The 17,838-nt window shown below is 35.1% G+C and overlaps 1 protein-coding gene across 2 annotated transcripts in view; it reads right to left on the bottom strand.

Annotated features, from left to right (window-relative positions):
- Window positions 1-17,838, bottom strand: part of HCRTR2 (hypocretin receptor 2) — a 107,357-nt gene that overhangs the window by 15,928 nt on the left and 73,591 nt on the right. For both annotated transcript variants that reach the window (XM_070586302.1, XM_070586303.1), the window contains exons 3-4: window positions 10,771-11,014; window positions 5,968-6,083 (exon numbers count right to left, since the gene is read on the bottom strand). In XM_070586302.1, the coding sequence (XP_070442403.1) occupies window positions 5,968-6,083; window positions 10,771-11,014 (360 nt within the window). The remainder of the gene's footprint in view (window positions 1-5,967; window positions 6,084-10,770; window positions 11,015-17,838) is intronic.

Below are 17,838 nucleotides of genomic sequence, written 5' to 3'. Positions count from 1 at the left end.
TGTAGATTTCTGTATCAAATTGAGAAGTCCCTTTTATTCCTAGCCGGTTAAGTGCTTTTATCTTGAAAGGGTGTTGTATTTTGTTAAAGGCTTTTGCTGCATCTATTGAAATGATGATGTGGTTTTTGTCTTTTATTCTATTAATATGTTGCATTACATTGATTGACTTTCGTATGTTAAACCCATGGTGCATTGTTGAGCTAAATCACACTTGGTCATCATGCATAGCCCTTTCTATATATTGGATTTGGTTTGCTAGCATTTTGTTGAGTATTTTAACATCTATATTCATAAGTATATTGGTCTGTGGTTTTCTTCTGATATCTTTGTTTGTTTTTAATATCAGTCTAATTCTGGCTTCATGGAACAAGATAGAGAGTGTTCCCTCCTCTTCTATTTTACGGAAGAGTTTGTGAAGACTTGGTGTTAATTCTTCTTTAAACATTTGCTGGAATTTGATGATGAAGCCAGCTGGGCTTTTCTCTGCCAGAAATGTCGTTATTACTAATTCTATCTCTTTACTTGTAATAGGTCTATTCAGATTTTCTAATTTTCCTTTAGTCAGTTTTAGTAGTTTATGTCGTCCTACGAATTTGTCCATTTTGTTTACATTATCTAATTTGTTGGCATACAATGTTCGTAGTATTCCCTTACTTCTTTTATTTCTATATTGTCTGTGGTGACGTCCCTTTTTCACTTCTGATTTTAGTGATCTGAATCTTCTCTCTTCCTTCTTGGCTAATTTAGGTAAAGATTTGTCATTATCTCTGATCTTTCCAAAGAACAACTTTCAGTTTCATTGACTATTTTCTATTGTCTTTTTATACTTCATTTATTTACCCTCTAATCCTTATTATTTACTTTCTACTATTTGCTTGGTTTTTAATATTTTCTTCTATTTCTAATTTCTTAAGATAGGATGTTAGTTTATTCTTTTGGGATCTTTATTCTTTTTGAACATGGGTATTTACACCTATCAATTTCCCTCCAAGCACTTCTTTTGCTGAATTTCATACATTTTGGTATGTTGCATTTTCATTTTCATTTATTGCCAAGTATTTTCTAATCCCCATGTCATGTCTTTTACCTATTGGTTAATTAAAAAGTTTAATGTTTAATTTTCATATATTTGTGAATTTCCCAATTTTCTTTCTATGGTTAATTTCCAATATAATTCCATTGTAGTAGGAGAATGTACTTTTTAATGATTTCAGTCATTTTAAGTGCTTTGAGGCTTGCTTTATGGCCTATCATATCATCCAGACTGGAGAAAATTCCATGCACAGTTTGGATGAAAGTGCATTCTGCTGATTTTGATGCAGTGTTCTATAGATATGTTAGGTCTATTTGGTTGATAGTTTTGTTTAAGTCTTCTGTTTGCTTGTTGATCTTCTGCCTAGTTTTCCTATCCATTACTGAAAGAGGAGTATTACACTTTTTAACTATTATTGCTGAATTGTCTATTTCTCCCCCTAATTCTGTTAGTTTTTGCTTCATGTATTGTGAGCTTCAGTTGTTAAATGCATATAAGTTTATAATTTTTATATCCTCCTGATAGATTGACTTATCATTATGAAATGTCCCTCTTTATCTATAGTAATGATTTTTGTTAAAGTCTCTTCTTCTCAATATTAATATAGCTACTACAGCTTTATTTTGGTTATTGTTTGCATGGTACATCTTTTCCCATTATTTTACATTTAACCTATTTGCATCTTTGAACATGAGATGTGTGTCTTGGAGATAGTATACAGTTGGATCATTCTTTTTTGTTTGTTTATGTTCTATATTGTGCCAATTTCTGGAGTGATTTACAGACTTACATTTAATGTAATTATTGAGAAGATATGATTTACATCTGTCATTTTGCTATTTATCCTCTCTATATATTACGTCTGTTTTGTTCCTCTATCCCACCATTGCTGCTTTACTTTGTGTTAAATAAATATTTTCTAGTATACAATTTTAGTTATCTCATTGTTTCTTTTGCTACATTTTTTTGAGTTATTTTCTTAGTAGTTGTCCTAGGGATTGCAATTAACAATTTAAACAATCTATTTGCATTAATGCCCACTTAATTTCAATAATAAACAAAACTTTGTTCCAATATAGCTTCATTCCCTTCCCCTGCTTTGGAATTACATCTTTATACATTGTAAACTAAATCTACATGGTTTTATAATTATTGCTTTATGTTATTGTCTTTTAAATAAAATAGGAGATGAAAAGAATTATAAACAAAAATCCATTTATGCTCTCTTTGACATTTACCAAGGTACTTGCCTTTACTGATACTCTTTATTTCTACGCGTGGACTTAAATTAGTGCCTTTTTATCCTGCCTCTGAAATTACAATTTGCAGTCTATTTCTTCACATTAGCTGGCTTGTCATCACCTAATGTCAATTATGTTAAATTCTCTGAGAAGAGTGTTGGAGGTTAAAGGGCAGTAGAAGAAACTGTGAGAGTTGAGATGAAGAAAGTCTTTCAAATTTGGAAAGACTTTGGAAAGTTGAAATTTAGTTTCTGACTCAAATATCTATTACAGTTCACCCCCTAGTTTGTCACACAGTACCAGACATATAGTAGATGCTTAATAACTATTTGTGAATAAATTAACATGAGTCCACATGATGATTAAGATTGAAGTGTTGAATTATGTGAAGGCTAGAACTGGAAAGAATGCTGACAGATGTCACACAGGGTCAAGTAAACTAAGATAAATCACATCTTAAAAAGAGGAGTTTTAGAGAAGAGTCTGTAGAATTTCTAGACTGAATGAGTCCTCTGAGTCACATTGTCAAAGAAAGAGAGAATTTAAGACATTGATTATAGCAAAACATTGGATAATTCTTTTAATGAGGCTTAAAGTTCTTGAGAAAGTCAGACAAGGACACACTTTGCTCCCTAAAAACCATATACTTAATAATTCCAAAGTATGTAGCAGAATCCATGCTTCTCCTTCATTTTAAGCAAGTAGGACAGGCCCTCCATGTGATGGCTCACTTGATGTAGCCTATGGCAAACATGATGCCTAGGAACTCTGCTTATAGACATTAACAGTTGGAAATTGAGAGTTGCTCAAGCAGAATTCTACATAATCACTCATTTGGGGTTAATTTACTTTATTGTGGCTGCTAAAGTGAGCTCAGCTGAACTTGCCATTTTCCATTCCAATCTGTTTTGTAAATGATTTTAGTTTCACAGCCCAGGCATTTTACTGCAAATCTTCTGAATCATGTGGCTAGTACCAACCAGGACAATTCAGCAAAAGAATGTGGATTATTTTTGAACCTGTAATACAATTTTAAACTTATTTTAGAGTTTGACACATGGAGAACTATAAGCTTAAACAATGGATAAGTAAATTGGTTGGGGGTTGGTAGTTATCCAGTTATTCAACAAACATTTTTTGAATACTTTCTTTGTACAAGGTACTATGTTAAGTGTTGGGGATACAATGATGAACAAGACAGATTTAGGTACCCCCAAGGAGTTTTAAAGTTATGTCAGTCTGTACATAAATGAATAAGCAAACATACGCATCTATTACATGTAATGCACATGAACCAGTAAAAATATGGAACTAGGGAATGCTCTTACCATTGAACATTCCTAGTCAAAATCTCGATCTCAATCTAAAATATCTTTATCCTCAATGTTCATTAAATGCTTTTTCTCCATTAAGAAAATTTTCAAATTCTAATTTGTCTATTAACTTTTCCCTAAGTAACTGGCCAATGCATTCCCCTATGCTTCTGTATCTAAACTTTTCCAGCACTTTCTCTTATATTTCTACTCACTTTTTTTTATAAAGTATTTATTGAGCAACTGATGTATGCTAAGCATGTACTAATTGGAGGGATACAAGATTAAAGCTAGAGTATACTGTCTTCATCTTAGTAGAGTAGAAGAGATAGACAAATAAAAAAGTCATTATAATATTAATTAAAATTGCTAAGAAAGTAATCAAATACACTAATGCAAAACATGCTTGTTGTTTTAGAAATATAAACAGATTAGTTGTGTGGGGGAATTGGCCACCCCACGATATGTCTCTTTGGCATGAAGATTATTTGGGGCTGGTTACTTTTAAAAACTGCAGACAGGAAAGAAACTCTGAAAAGCAGAGTTCACTTACCCTTTGTTAAGAAACATTTACCTTGTAAAGGAAATCTCCATCTGCAAAGGTGTCTCCCTCTCTGTACAGGAAGAAGGGGGATGACCTTATCTCTAGAAACTCTTATCAATGCAGAAGGCAAGGACTTAAATCTGCATAATAACCTGACCCTTGTTCACTGTACTTGTCTGGTAATCTTCAGTAACTGACTCCCCCCATCCCCAACATCCTCCTCTGTTTTTAGCTGAAGATGATATTTAAGGTAGTGGCTTCAGCCATTTTGGTGAGTTGCTCAGGTTGCCTGAGCCTCTCCTGTGTATACATGTTATAAAGCTTTGTTTAATTTTCTCCTGTTAATATGTCTTATGTGAATTCAATTTGTTCTCCGGCCAGGAGAACTCAGAGCAGGTAGTGGAAATGTTTTCCTCCCCTACAGTTGAAAGGCCAAATAACAGCATATACTAATATGGTATTTTATTTAACAAATACTTTCTATGATCTAGGCACTTGAATACATCTAATAAGTGTAACAACCCTGTGAGATAGATGCTATATAACCCCACTTTAAAGATGAGGCACAGAAATTGAAGTAATTGACAAAATTCATGTATCTAATAAGTGTTGGTACTGGTTGCATTTATAAAGTCATAAAAGAAATGGCTTCTTTGCAAAAATAGAAGAAAAGAGAAAATTTTGAAATTATGAAACATGCAGGGTTGAAACATGCAACGGTTGCTGATATCCAACCAGTAAAAGATGATCTTGAAAAATGCTTTGAATAAGCAGGGCTGAATAGGACCCAGATTAAGACTCATCCTCAGCTAAAAGATTGTGAAATCCTTTTAATGAATTAAAGTGACCAGAGTAAATCCTTTCAACTGGATAAAATACATCAGAGAAAACAGACTAAGAGGGTGGCTTTCTACAAACCTCATAGGCTCAAAGTACTGGCAATAAGTTTGGAGAAAGATAGAGATGAACCTCTAAGAAATGTGGCATTTCAAGATACAATTTTCAAGTACAAGAGGCTGAGCTATATCCTTTGTACCACTACATGTGTTTGTTGGTGGTTTCCTTCCAGTCATCAAGATTCAGCTTAAATGCTCCCTGCTCTGAACCAGATCCCCCTCCACCATGCCTTCCTCTGATCCTCCGGGCTTACAGATATTGCAGTGATTTTCACTCTGCATCTGACTGTGTCACCCCCTCTAGACTATGAATTCATCAATGGCATAGATTGGAGTTTTTAGCTTTTTATGAGACACGCATGCAAAAGACATATGATGAATATTTGATGAATGAGTAACCAACTGAATGAATACAAACATTCACTGACATGGCCAAACAATTACCTAACAATTTCTTTCCTCCCAAATCAGCAGCATAAACAGTTTCTAATATTCTAAATTCTGCCTGATTCTTCTACTATTGTAAAAAACAAAATAAGATATTTGAAGATGGAGATTTAACCTATCTGTTAAAAACAGATTACGTAAATCTCATCAAAAATACAATGTTCTAGACTCACAGTCTAGGGAAACTTTAAAGGAATTTTTATTTGCCATTCCTTATAAAAAGTAAAATTAATTATATTAGTCCTGGACAAAAATTAAGTCAATTAATCTCAGAGGTTTAAGATTTAAAGTTATTACAGTGGTTTATAAAATACGTTCCCTAAATATCACTCTAAAAAAAATGCCTAGATGTATTTGCATGGCTAGGGACTCATTATTTTAGCAGAGCACACAAGCTTTTGCTAAGCATATCATGTTCATTTAATCCACTCTTAAATTTTGTTTTTAAGCACTTCCTAAAGAAAACACACGGAAATTATTTGAAGTTACATACCTGTCGGCACCAGAGTTTACGAAATATTTGCAGATAGGCCAATACCATAAGACACAGCGGTGCCATGTATGTCACCAGAAAGAAACAGATGTGATACATCTTGGGGTAAATTTCACCTGGAATAAGAGTCAAAATAATAAAGTCTTATAATTCATAGATCTTTTTTAAAGATGCATCTGTCAATATTTTTGCTTCAAAGTACTCATTTACCTTTCATATTACTTCACTGGCCTGTTATGTACACAAAAGGAAAAACAGCTTACAATATTTAACTACTTACATTTGCTCAATACATGTGTATACATATACTAAATGTGAAGTCTTAATTTCATTTAATGTACTCAGGGAGGAATAGCAATTTGCTATTTCTTAATTTGTGCTGTCACAGTCTATCCAAAGTTGTGTTCATTTCCCAAATGGTCCTTTTTGTCTTGATTACTTGTGACTAATTAATAAAAATTAATTTGACTTGTCTTATAGTTGTTACAAGAAGTCACACGATTCTACCAAAACCTAATTACTAACGCTTTTGTTAATAATGGAAAGAGAAGGTAAACTCAGTTGATTCCTCCTCATTAGAATGTGTTTCCTAAAAAAGGAAAGCTATTCCAAGTTGTACGTGTAAATGCAAATGTAGAAAAATTTTGGAAAAATAAATACAATAAACATCTGATAATGATTATTTTTTTTGACTTACTAGAACTCAGATTTCCTAAGTATGTTGTGTATGTGTTTGTGTATATGTATGCATGCATGTATTTTTAATAAAAATGAGATTTTTAAGGCTTTTTAAAGTTAGTTTTCAAATCAATATGGGTATTTTTTTTGTATTCGTCTCACTTATTAGGCATTAGCATCTCTAGGATTGTAGCGATTTCTTGTTTATCACTAGTTCTATGTACATAGGTGATAAGTATCACAGATTAGGCGTTTATTACAGAGTCAATCAATTAATGAATGGCATTGTGGCTTAATATTAAGAATAATAATTGACAGCATTTATTGAACAATTATTCATTTAATTTGTACTGAATATGTTTCAAACATATCTCTGAGTTGAATATCCTGCCCAATCTTGATTTCATAGCCATATCTTCTAGAGTTGGTTGGGTTTAATATTCTCATTCTTCCTTCTAAAATTCTGTCTTCTTTCTTGGATAGATGTGTAATCTTTGGAGGGGACAGCAGGGTGTGTGTGCCACTAGGAGGTCTAAGAGACCAATTTGAGGTGTCATTTTTAGCTTCTCCGAGGCCCAGGTGGTTCACACCTTGCTCATCAGTTTCTAACTTCCTTTCAAGTTATCCTGTAAAACAGCCGAGTTACATAAAAAGTGATAGAATTCCAGCAGCCTGACTGGAGAAATAACAAACAGCCTTTCCTCTGAAGTGCTACAGCCTGAGCAGCATTTGGCCAGCCAATTTCAAAGGAACTGGAGAGTGACCTCAGCACTTCTCAGGCACCTGAGTGGCTTTGAACTTTTATTTGTTTTGATGAAGTTGTCACATGAGCTTCCCACATAAAAATATACCTTTGAAGCTTACATACTGGTGAAGCCCTGATGTCTGCATCAGACTAAATTGAGTGAGTGGAGGAGGGTACATTTGATAGGTTAATTTTTTTTCTAACTGCAGCTACAGATACCATCACTGTGACAACGGTTTATAGTTTTAAACAGATGGGAAGAGAGCTCATTCTACCGTTCGGTGTATTTATGAATAGTTGCAAAATACGTAGTTGACTGGCAAATGCATATGATGATAATGACTACCTACACAGAGAAAAGTTGATCAAGCAAAATTATGCTTGCAGGCTAGGCTCCATTGTTGTAATAAAGAGTTTATTATAGATAACTGGGGAAACATGATAGTCTGAAATTCCTCATTTCATGCTTACAGTCTAAGCTAATTTAAAACCCAGAAATGCCATTGAAATTTTAAATTGTGTGTATTGAAACTACCTTTGAAGTCTCTTTGCCCTGGGTGAGCAACGTCTTCAATATATTTTAAGACATTTTTATGTAACCTAGAATGTGGCTACAGAAAATTTGCTCCACTTAAGCATTACCTAAATTAGAAAACAGCAAATTAAAGATTGACAACCATTAAAAATCGGTGTCTTTGCTAAGTAAAATCATCATAATAAACTAAATGTCTAGTGAGCAAAATGCTTTGAATTCTTTTATATTTTTCTTGAAAACATTAAGTGATTAACAATCCATTTAATATTCAAAAAGCTAATTTCATAGACTCTGATTTTGTGGATGGTCAACTCAATTTAGTATCACCTATTTTAGCCTTTATAATCATTTTAAGTACTTATGGGCTAATATTAAACCACTTTCACATAGCTTTTCTAAATGACTTCTGAAGGCTGAGTTTAGATTTTTTGGTATTCAACAAAAATTCCTTGTTTTAAAAGAAATGTCCATGCTAGAGCTAGCTAATAAAATGATAGAGGTTGAAATGAATTTTATGTATTTATATTTATTGCTCAAAGGTAATTAGAAAATGATGTGGCTATTTACTTAATCATGAGTACTGACGGGAATGCCTAGCTCGGCAGTCTTTTGGTTAGCAGGGGTTAATGCTACTTGGCTATTCAGGGCAACATAAAAAAAAGTTCATAAAAGCAGCTCATGTAAATGAAACTAATTACCAAAATAGTTTAGAGATAATGCTCCTGACATACATTAAATAATAGGTGGGTATTTTATCTAATTTCCATCTCGATAAATTTAAAGGATCCCGACTTTTGAGTTAGAAGCTTAGATTTAGATATATTTGTCTGCTTCAAAATCTTGACCAACCAATTTAATTTGTGGCTCAGTTTTATCATGAATTAACAAAAGCATTCTGCTCCAGAGATCTTTAGGCTGTTTTCCAAATATAACTCACTGTATAGAAATTGCATAAGAGACATGTCACAAATGGTCCCAAATCCATCTTCTTTCCAAACAATTCTTTAGACTTCATACTCTACATTCCAGAAGCTACAAGTGTGGACCATCTTGCTTTCTTCTTAAGTGATGGGACCCATGGTGTGGGTTTTCTTGGTCCTTGGAACACCCTTTTCCCTGTCTGGAGAATTCCTGCTCGTCTTTAACGCTTTGCTGAAAGGTTAGCACCTCCTCTGTAAACTTGAATTCAGATGGCCAGGACTGTCTGTCCTCTCACTTGTGCTCCTAGCACTTTGTATATCAGTATATTAGAATGCTAATCCCTCTGTAAACATTTGTTTATTTGCCTTTCAGCCTCACTGGATAGAATGTGTTCCCTTAGGCAGAGTCTATTTCTCTCCAGGTTGGCACAATTCCTGGCATATCCTAAGTACTCAAGATGATGTTTGAACATTAAACAAATGGGACTTAAGACGCTTAAGAAATATTCCTACCATTTTGGAACTTTCCATTCATTTTGTTTTTGTCTGCACTGTTAATGGGGAAAGTTGAAAACACTGAAGATGATCCAGAGAAAGTACAGACACTTTCTGTTAAAGAAATAATGTTCTTAACATTAACATTTAATGTTAAAAGGGAACAATGTTACAAAGGAACAAGAAAAAAAGAGTATTTAACATTTGAGGTAATAGATAAAGCAAATTGTGCAATTTTGGTTTTTATAGGTCTTTGGATAATATATGAAATAATCCCAGTGTCTTTTAAATTTTATATTGCCATAGTGAAAGCATACGCCTAATTTTGCAGTTGCTGACTTTTTCCCTTTCCAGTGTGCCAATAAAAGTACCAAGGTAGGAATTAACATAAATTCAAAGATTCAAATACTTGAAAATATCAGATCCATAAGGAATCCTTTGCATGCACTGTTTTTTTGATACATTTTTCTAACAAGTTTAAATGTACAGCTTTCTAATAAACAAATTCTTTCATAATGTTTAAATTCCGTAAATATGAGCCATTGTTACATACTTATCCAGAAGAGGGCAGATTGTTCTCCAATTCCACGGGATAATTTTGTAAGTAGTGCGTGATATTCTGAAATGCAGGACTATTTTATTTCCTGTCATTCTTTGCTGTGTCCAGATTTGTGCCATCACCAGGCACTGATAAAAGCTTCCTTACTGATAGAAAGATTTCTGCTGTTACAGAAAAACTGCAAAGACTGTCACTGAAAGTTTTGAACCAAAGCAGCACAAGCACTCCTAATTTCTGCTTTTTTAAATTTAATTACCATACCTATGATGGGAAACCACAAAGGATTCCTAATTAATATAATTCTTAAATCATATAATAATTATGCCACTGGTAAAATTTATCAATCTGGTATGTTATGAATAGAGGAAGCAAATCTAGATAATTTGGCACAGAGAACATATGTCCACATACTCAACTCCAGTCATGTTCCTAGATAGGACATGGTTTAAAATGAAAAACTTCTGTTGTATTTGAAGCCACTAGGGAACTTGACACTTGAGGCAAGATAATGTACCATCTTATAAAATGCTAACCACTCCAGAATACATATTTGGATTTGTATAAATGAGTCCTTTTCATTTTAAAGAATTTAAGAAAAACTAACATAACCAAATCTGAATTGTGGAATAAGCTCCTCCTTTCTTTCTCTATCTGAAGACTAGAGAATAGTGCATAGCATTTCTAAGGGACCGAGACAGGTAGTTATTCTGCGAAACTATTTGGGATTTCAACTTGTTTTCATGCTTTTGCAAAACTATATTAACAAATTCCAATAAAATATATGAGGCCAGCTTTACAATGGTTATGCAAATCAAATGTTCAATCTGCAGCTATAATATCAATGTCAGCTTGTGGGCCATGATGTACTCACCACCCCAGCGTTCATCACACACTGTAAAGAGAGTGGTTTTATTGGCTAAGCCGGGGAGCATGGTGCTGCACTCCATGACGATGGCCTGAGGAATCATTATAATGCAGGAGACGATCCAGATGATGACGATGCTGTTCCGGGCCCGCTTGGCCGTGCTTTTAAACATCAAAGGGTGACAGATCGCATACCATCGATCCAAGGCAATGCAACTCAGGGTGAGGACAGACACAGACACTGACACGGTCTAGAGAAAAAAAGAGCATAGCAAAAGAGAAGCACCAGGTGTTAAATGGATCACTCGACATTTTTACCGTATTAGAAAGGTAATCACAATAGATAACCATGTTTGAGGTTGCCAAAAAGCATTTCATGCAAGTACTTTCTATTAAAAAAAAACTCCACCAAAAAATAGTATTGAAATATATTAGGAAAATATACTTCCTATTAAACATGAAGAAGATGCTATGAAAACATTACAATCTTTTTTATGCAAAATCTTCTATAATATGGCATTTTTTGAATAATTACTATCGTTATTTTGTCTTGAAACTTTTCCATTGATAGGGAAAATCACATCCTCAAATGGAAAAAATAAAACACATATATTTAGTCTGAACGGGAAATCTCTCTTTCACTTAGAGAGAATAATAGGACATGTCTTTCTTTCGAATTATCATATAGAAATTTGATTGCAATTGCATTTAATTGGGATTTTTGACTTTTGAGTATCTCATTTCATATTTTCAGATAACAATGGCTATTTGTACACCAGTTCATTTCCAACATATTGCACCCAAAGGAAAGCGTGAATCATGTTAAAAGAGAATTCTGTATATGGATCTCCTTACCGTAGTTTGCTCATTGCTGTTATAAACAACTTGCCTTTAAAATCCAAATAAGTTCACCTCATTCAGATTTCCATGTAATTAACAACACCACAAATGATACTTGAACTTGGAACTTAAGGAAATAGTAAAGAAATGTGTTAAGTACACCTATACCCACACGACCAGTTTATGCAGTTATGTCTACTGGAGTCTCCTATACCGGATGAACCACTGATTCTGGTACCACTCTCCAAATCCCATCTTTAAAAAAGAAACCTCATTCTCCTTTCTGTTATTTTTTTATTAGAGATTTGTATTTCCTTTCCTCTCAGTAATTATCACATAGTACAATTATTTTGTTTAATACACTTGTTTATTTTCTGTTTTCTCTATTGGAACAAAGCTCTATGGCAGGAGGGGCTGCTATTATGTTGCTTGTTTTGGGTTTTGTTTTTTTTTCCCCCACAACAATGTCCCCTGTACCTGGCACAGTGTTTGATTTGCTTAATAAATAGTTTTTTTAAATTAATGAAGAGTTGTAAGCCTCAATGTAAGGTATTAGCTGTGGTCCAGTCATCCTCCTCGTTTTCTGTCCTAGTTTTACTCATGCCATAACGTGGAAGGGCGGGAATCTCTGCTTCTTACATCAGGACCTTCCCGGTTGATGCATTGACTGTAGGTGCACATGGGTGGAAGAATCTTGGAGCCAGTGCTGCACAGGAGAAAGGGCTCTGGATAAGCATTAGCATGACCTATCTCTTCTCACGCTCCCACCAGCCAGCTGTGCAATGTGGGGTCACCCAGTTTACAGCTTTAGGCCTAAGGTGTATATATTGTCATTTTTTCTCCTGAATGAATGGAATCGACAAGATAAGATTCTTGCCACTCTCATTCGTTTGATTCTTTCTGAGAAACTCAGCAGAGTATAATTGGAATCAATTCTGCATCCAGGTTTCCTGGGTATGAATCCCATCTCACTTCATAGATGTGTGATCTTGGGTGAGTTATTTAACTTCTCTATGCCTCAGTTTTGTCATCTGTAAAACTGGGTGATAACAGAACACAACCATGGAATTGTAGGGGAATCAGTTGAGATGTGAAATGCCTAGCCCAGGGTTGGCACACACATGCTGTGTGCTTGTTGTTTCTCACTTTGCTTATGGTGATGAAAATGATCCTTACACTATTAGTTTCCTCTTCCATCCTCAAGCTTTTAATAGGAGCAGACTGATTTTTGGTGAAGAATAGTCATAGGAATCACAAATAAAGGTATAAACTATGCTAAATTCTTGGAGGTTAACTACATTTTAAGTGTAATCTTAAAGTGCTGAGCTCTATCAGAGTTGGCTTAGGTTGGCTGATGATTCTTGGGAATTCCATGGCACTATCTTAGAGTGCATTCAAGTCTCCTTCTCGAATCAATCTCCTTTCTCTCCCAACCTCCATTCCTTCTTTCCCTGCAAATATGCCAAGCACCCTGGGCCCCGCAATACTATTGCTAATTTGAGAATAGAACTGTGGCAGTCTAGATCTGCACGGTTGACTTTTCACAGTTGCTGGGCCAGGGCTATATTCATCCAATCTAGCAATTAGAAGTGTAAAATGTTCAACAAAGCTGAGTGATTTACTATTCATGAATTCTAATCTACATGGGTGAATGGGATAGAAGTAGCATGGTTCAAATTCAAAAGTCATTTCTAGTATTTCCCTCTATTATTAGACAGTAATAATGAATTCAAAACAGTTCATATGAAAGACTGCCATCCAGTGCCAACAGTGAGCCAAGGTGCGATGCCTTCTCTGTTTGTGGCAACATGAGAGAATATGCTGGTCTGGTTAATCTAACAGCACAATCCATTGAATGGACCCTTGGCAATCAATAATTTAATATTCAATGTTTGATTACTATATTTGCTGCTGTATGGTACACACACATCCAATTTATAAGATTTTCTTGGCGGGGACGTAAAATTGCGTCTTATCATAAGTTACTATAAATGAGAGTTTGTTGCCGTTTTTCACTTCTAGGAGTGTACTTCTGGGTACTTTTTTCATTTAGATGTTGATGCAAACTCAAATTGACCTGATTGTAAGTCATTTGAGAAATGAATCTAGTAGGGAGTATGAATGTTGTGAATGAAGTAGATGAGATGATGTGAACTTCTCCTGCTGTCAGGCGCTTGACCTCTCACCCATATTATGGGCACCTTGTGGTCAGGGAAATGTTGAAGATTTTCTCCGGCAGAGAATGAGTCTGTTTTATGCTAGCACATAGATATGACAAAAGGAGACCCTCAGAGATCCATGACAAGTAGAAATGGAAAGTTTGCCATATCACAGATTTGAATGACAGGTCCTAATAGACTGGAAGGTAGGACAGTGTGACTGAGAGAGCGAGGGATCCTCTCCGACCACCCAGCACCCACCACTCACATCTCAGTTGGCTTTTGTTCTTCTTTTCCTAGTATTGCCTGTGCAGAGCCTCTTCTGCACTTAAAAAAGAAAAGTTGGGCCAGCCCGTGGCCCAGTGGTTAAAATTTGCACACTCCACTTCGCAGCCTGGTTCGGATCCTGGGCAAGGACCTACTCCACTATCAACCATGCTGTGGAGGCATCCCACGTACAGAATAGAGGAAGTCTGGGACAGCTCCTAGCTCAGGGCTAATCTTCCTCCAGCAAAAAAACAGGAAGATCAGCAATGGATGTTAGCTTAGGGTGAAACTTTCTCACCAAAAAAAAAAAAAAGTCACTCTGTAAAAGTAGCCAACTACTCTTGTGTAAGAAAAATAAAATATATTATAATTTCCCAAGAAATTCATGATAATTATTCAGCAAATTGCCCAATAAATGTTAATGGTCTTGGATTTATAGAATTATTAAAGTTAAAAAAGCATTACTTTAATTATTCAGCTAAGCTTTATTATATCCGTGAGATTTTGCAGATTTTTGAGCATATGCCGAAGGGTTGTAGTGTTTCACTCATAAATCTAAAGGTTGTATTCTGTTTAGAAGAAAGAGAGCATATAAATAATAGAAAATGAGTAAGTATCCAAAGAATCTTTAAATGAAACTTTAAACACTCATCTTTAAATGAGTATTTGGTGATATGTTTTTGATTATTCAGTAGGACATAAGCATCCTATCAGGGACAAAAGCAACCAGTTTCAGAACACCACAGCTAAGGGAAAATGTACTCCAATTTAAGTGATTGGCTTCTTGCCCATTGGCACTGTTCATTCTATTTGGAAAAAGTCTATAGAAAATGGACAATAAATATTGATAGAATTTAGAGATACTAGCTTTACCAGTGCACCCATAGTTTTGCACATTTACAACTTTCCATCAAGAACTAACGTTGAATGAGGTAATGAATGGACCTAGTCTGTTCCATCTGCCTCAGATCTTGTGGTTACTCGGTAGCTTTCTCCTTGGCTGATGGAGAAGGGGATCAACTGAGGAGTTAACTAGAGTGGACTTTGTTTACGGAGAAGCAGATAGAATCTATCAGAAGATGAAGATGATCCTTCAGCTGTAGGACTTGTTAACAAGTTGTGCAGTGTGAAAGAATATTGTCAATAACTTTAGGAGCATCATGTCCTGCACTCCATGCCCAGCATTGCTCACTGGTTGCCCTCTCGAGGATCTGTCGAGTGCTCGTAGGAGAATCTGGAATGCCAGGTCTATAAAAAAGTATCACTGTGGATTAGAGCAGGACTGCACCTACCACAGGGTGATGCATCCTTCCCTCATTATCCCACTGTCTACTGGTGGGGGGAATCTTCTGGTTCATAGAGAGAGCATGAAATATTTTCAGCTAATAGAAGATTCTGAACAACTGAAGCCAGCTTGAAACTTAAGAGGATCTCCAAAATTTCTCCCTGGGTGGTTACTGGAACCAAGAGAAACAAAAGTCTTGCTGGAAGTACCATAGATGGTGAAATATTAGAATTCTCTGCTATTTATGATTTCCCCAGTGTCTCCATGCAAACACCATAAGATCCATTTCTAACTGATTATTTACTGTGAGGATAATTTTCTCTGTTGCTCAATGTACTATTTCTCTCAAAAATTTTGCTACAGTTTATTTTGGTAACCCATTCATGGTTTTCAGCCGACTGACATAAACTAAACTTATAGTTAAACTTCATATTTGCAACAAAGCTTATAACTTCCATGGCATTTTTCATTTACTGTTCTACCAATGATGTCTGACCTAAAAAATTATCACTTCTCTTTATAAGAGGTCATTGAAGAACTATCGAGAAAAACATCTCTCTGTAACATTTTAGATCCAAAAGCCTAATCAATGTAAGTTTTAGTAATGGGCTTTTGTGGTCTCCCCCAACTTTTGTTTTTGTTAAGACTTTATTTTTTGGACTACTTTTAAGATCACAGCAAAATTGAGGAGAAGGTACAGACATTTCCCATATACCCCCTGACCCCACATATACATGGCTTCCCCTATTATCAATATCCCCTACCACAGTGGTACATCTGCTGCAATTGATGAATCTACATTGTCACATCATAATCACCCAAAGTCCACAGTTTACTTTACAGTTCACTCCTGGTATGGTACATTCTATGGGTTTGGACAAATGTTTAACAATATGTGTCCACCATTATAGTATCATACATTATAGTGCCTTAAAAATTCTCTATGTTCTGCCTATTTATGCCATCCCTTCCAATCCCTGGCAACCACTGATCTTTTTACTTACTCCATAGTTTTGCCCATGCCAGAATGTTATATCATTGGAATCATACAGTATGTAGCCTTCTCAGCTTGGCTTCTTACACTTTGTAACAAGCATTTAAGTTTCCTCCATGTCTTTTCATAGCTTGAGAGCTCAATTATTTTTTTTAGGACTGAATAATAGCCTACCGTCTGGATGTACCACAGTTTATTTATCTATTCATTTACCGAAGGACGTCTTGGTTGCTTCCAAGTTTTGTTAATTATGAAAAAAGCTGCCATAAGCATTTATATGCACATTTTTTTTTGTGTGGACATGTTTTCAGCTCCTTTGGGTAAATACCAAGAAGTGCATTCTGGACCATATGGTGGGACTGTGTTTAATTCTATAAGAAACCACCAAATTGTCTTCCAAAGTGGCTGTACCATTTTTCATTCCCACCAGCAATGAATGCTCCACATCCTCACAAGCATTTGGTATTGTCAGTGTTCCAGAATTTGGCCATTCTAATAGGTGTGTAATGGTATCTCATTATTGTTTTAATTTGCAGTTTGCTGGTGACATATGATGAGGAGCATCTTTTCATATACTTCTTTGCCATCTGCATATCTTCTTTGGTGTGGTATTTAAGGTCTTTGACCCATTTTCTAATTAGGTTGGTGTTTCCTTATTAATGAGTTTTAAGTGTTCTTTGTATATTAGGTAACGGTCCTTTATCAGAAATGTCTTTTGCAAATATTTTCTTCCAGTCCATGACTTGTGTTCTCATTCTCTTTGACATTGTCTTTCACGGAGCAGAAGTTTTTAATTTTAATGAAGTCAGCTTATCAATTATTTCTTTGCAAGATGATGCCTTTGGTGTTGTATCTAAAAAGTCATCAACACACCCTAGGTCATCTAGATTTCCTCAGAACTATGTTATCTACTAGGAGTTTTATACTTTTGTGTTTTACATTCAGGTCTATGATCCCTTTTGAGTTACTTTTTGTGAAAGATGTAAGGCGTGTGTCTAGATTCATTTTTTGGCATACCAATGTCCAGTTGTTCTACCTGCACCAATTTTCATTACTGGAAGCATATTTTTATTTCCACCAAATATCATGGACACAGTCTAAGAGAATGGATGGAATAAGGACTGGTGAGTGGAGGATGGTTTCGGGAAGACAAGTAGAGAGTGGCCACCATTTCCCTCATTTCCAATTGCTAAAGGGAATCCATGTCCTTGAGTACTGTGGCTGTGGTTGTTAGCTTGGGAAATTTTTTTCAAAGGTTTTAGAGCTATCAGAATATAAATCAGAAAATTACTCTCTGAAAGTATTTGTTCTTAATTTCTCATAGGGCAATTAGTTATAGAAAAGCTGCTTTCACCATTGAACAATGAAACGTCTAATGATGATGAGGGTGGTGACTAACATTTATTCAGAACATACTATGTTTCCATAAAATCATCATTTTTCAGAGAGTAATCACTTTGCCAAGAGATTTATATAAATTATCTGAGTAAACTATTGTAACAACCTTAGGAGATAAGTGTAATTAAAATT

Source organism: Equus przewalskii, chromosome 19 (genome assembly GCF_037783145.1).
Source record: "Equus przewalskii isolate Varuska chromosome 19, EquPr2, whole genome shotgun sequence".
NCBI classification, from domain to species: Eukaryota; Metazoa; Chordata; class Mammalia; order Perissodactyla; family Equidae; genus Equus; species Equus przewalskii.
This window is presented reverse-complemented; position numbering and strand designations above follow the sequence as displayed.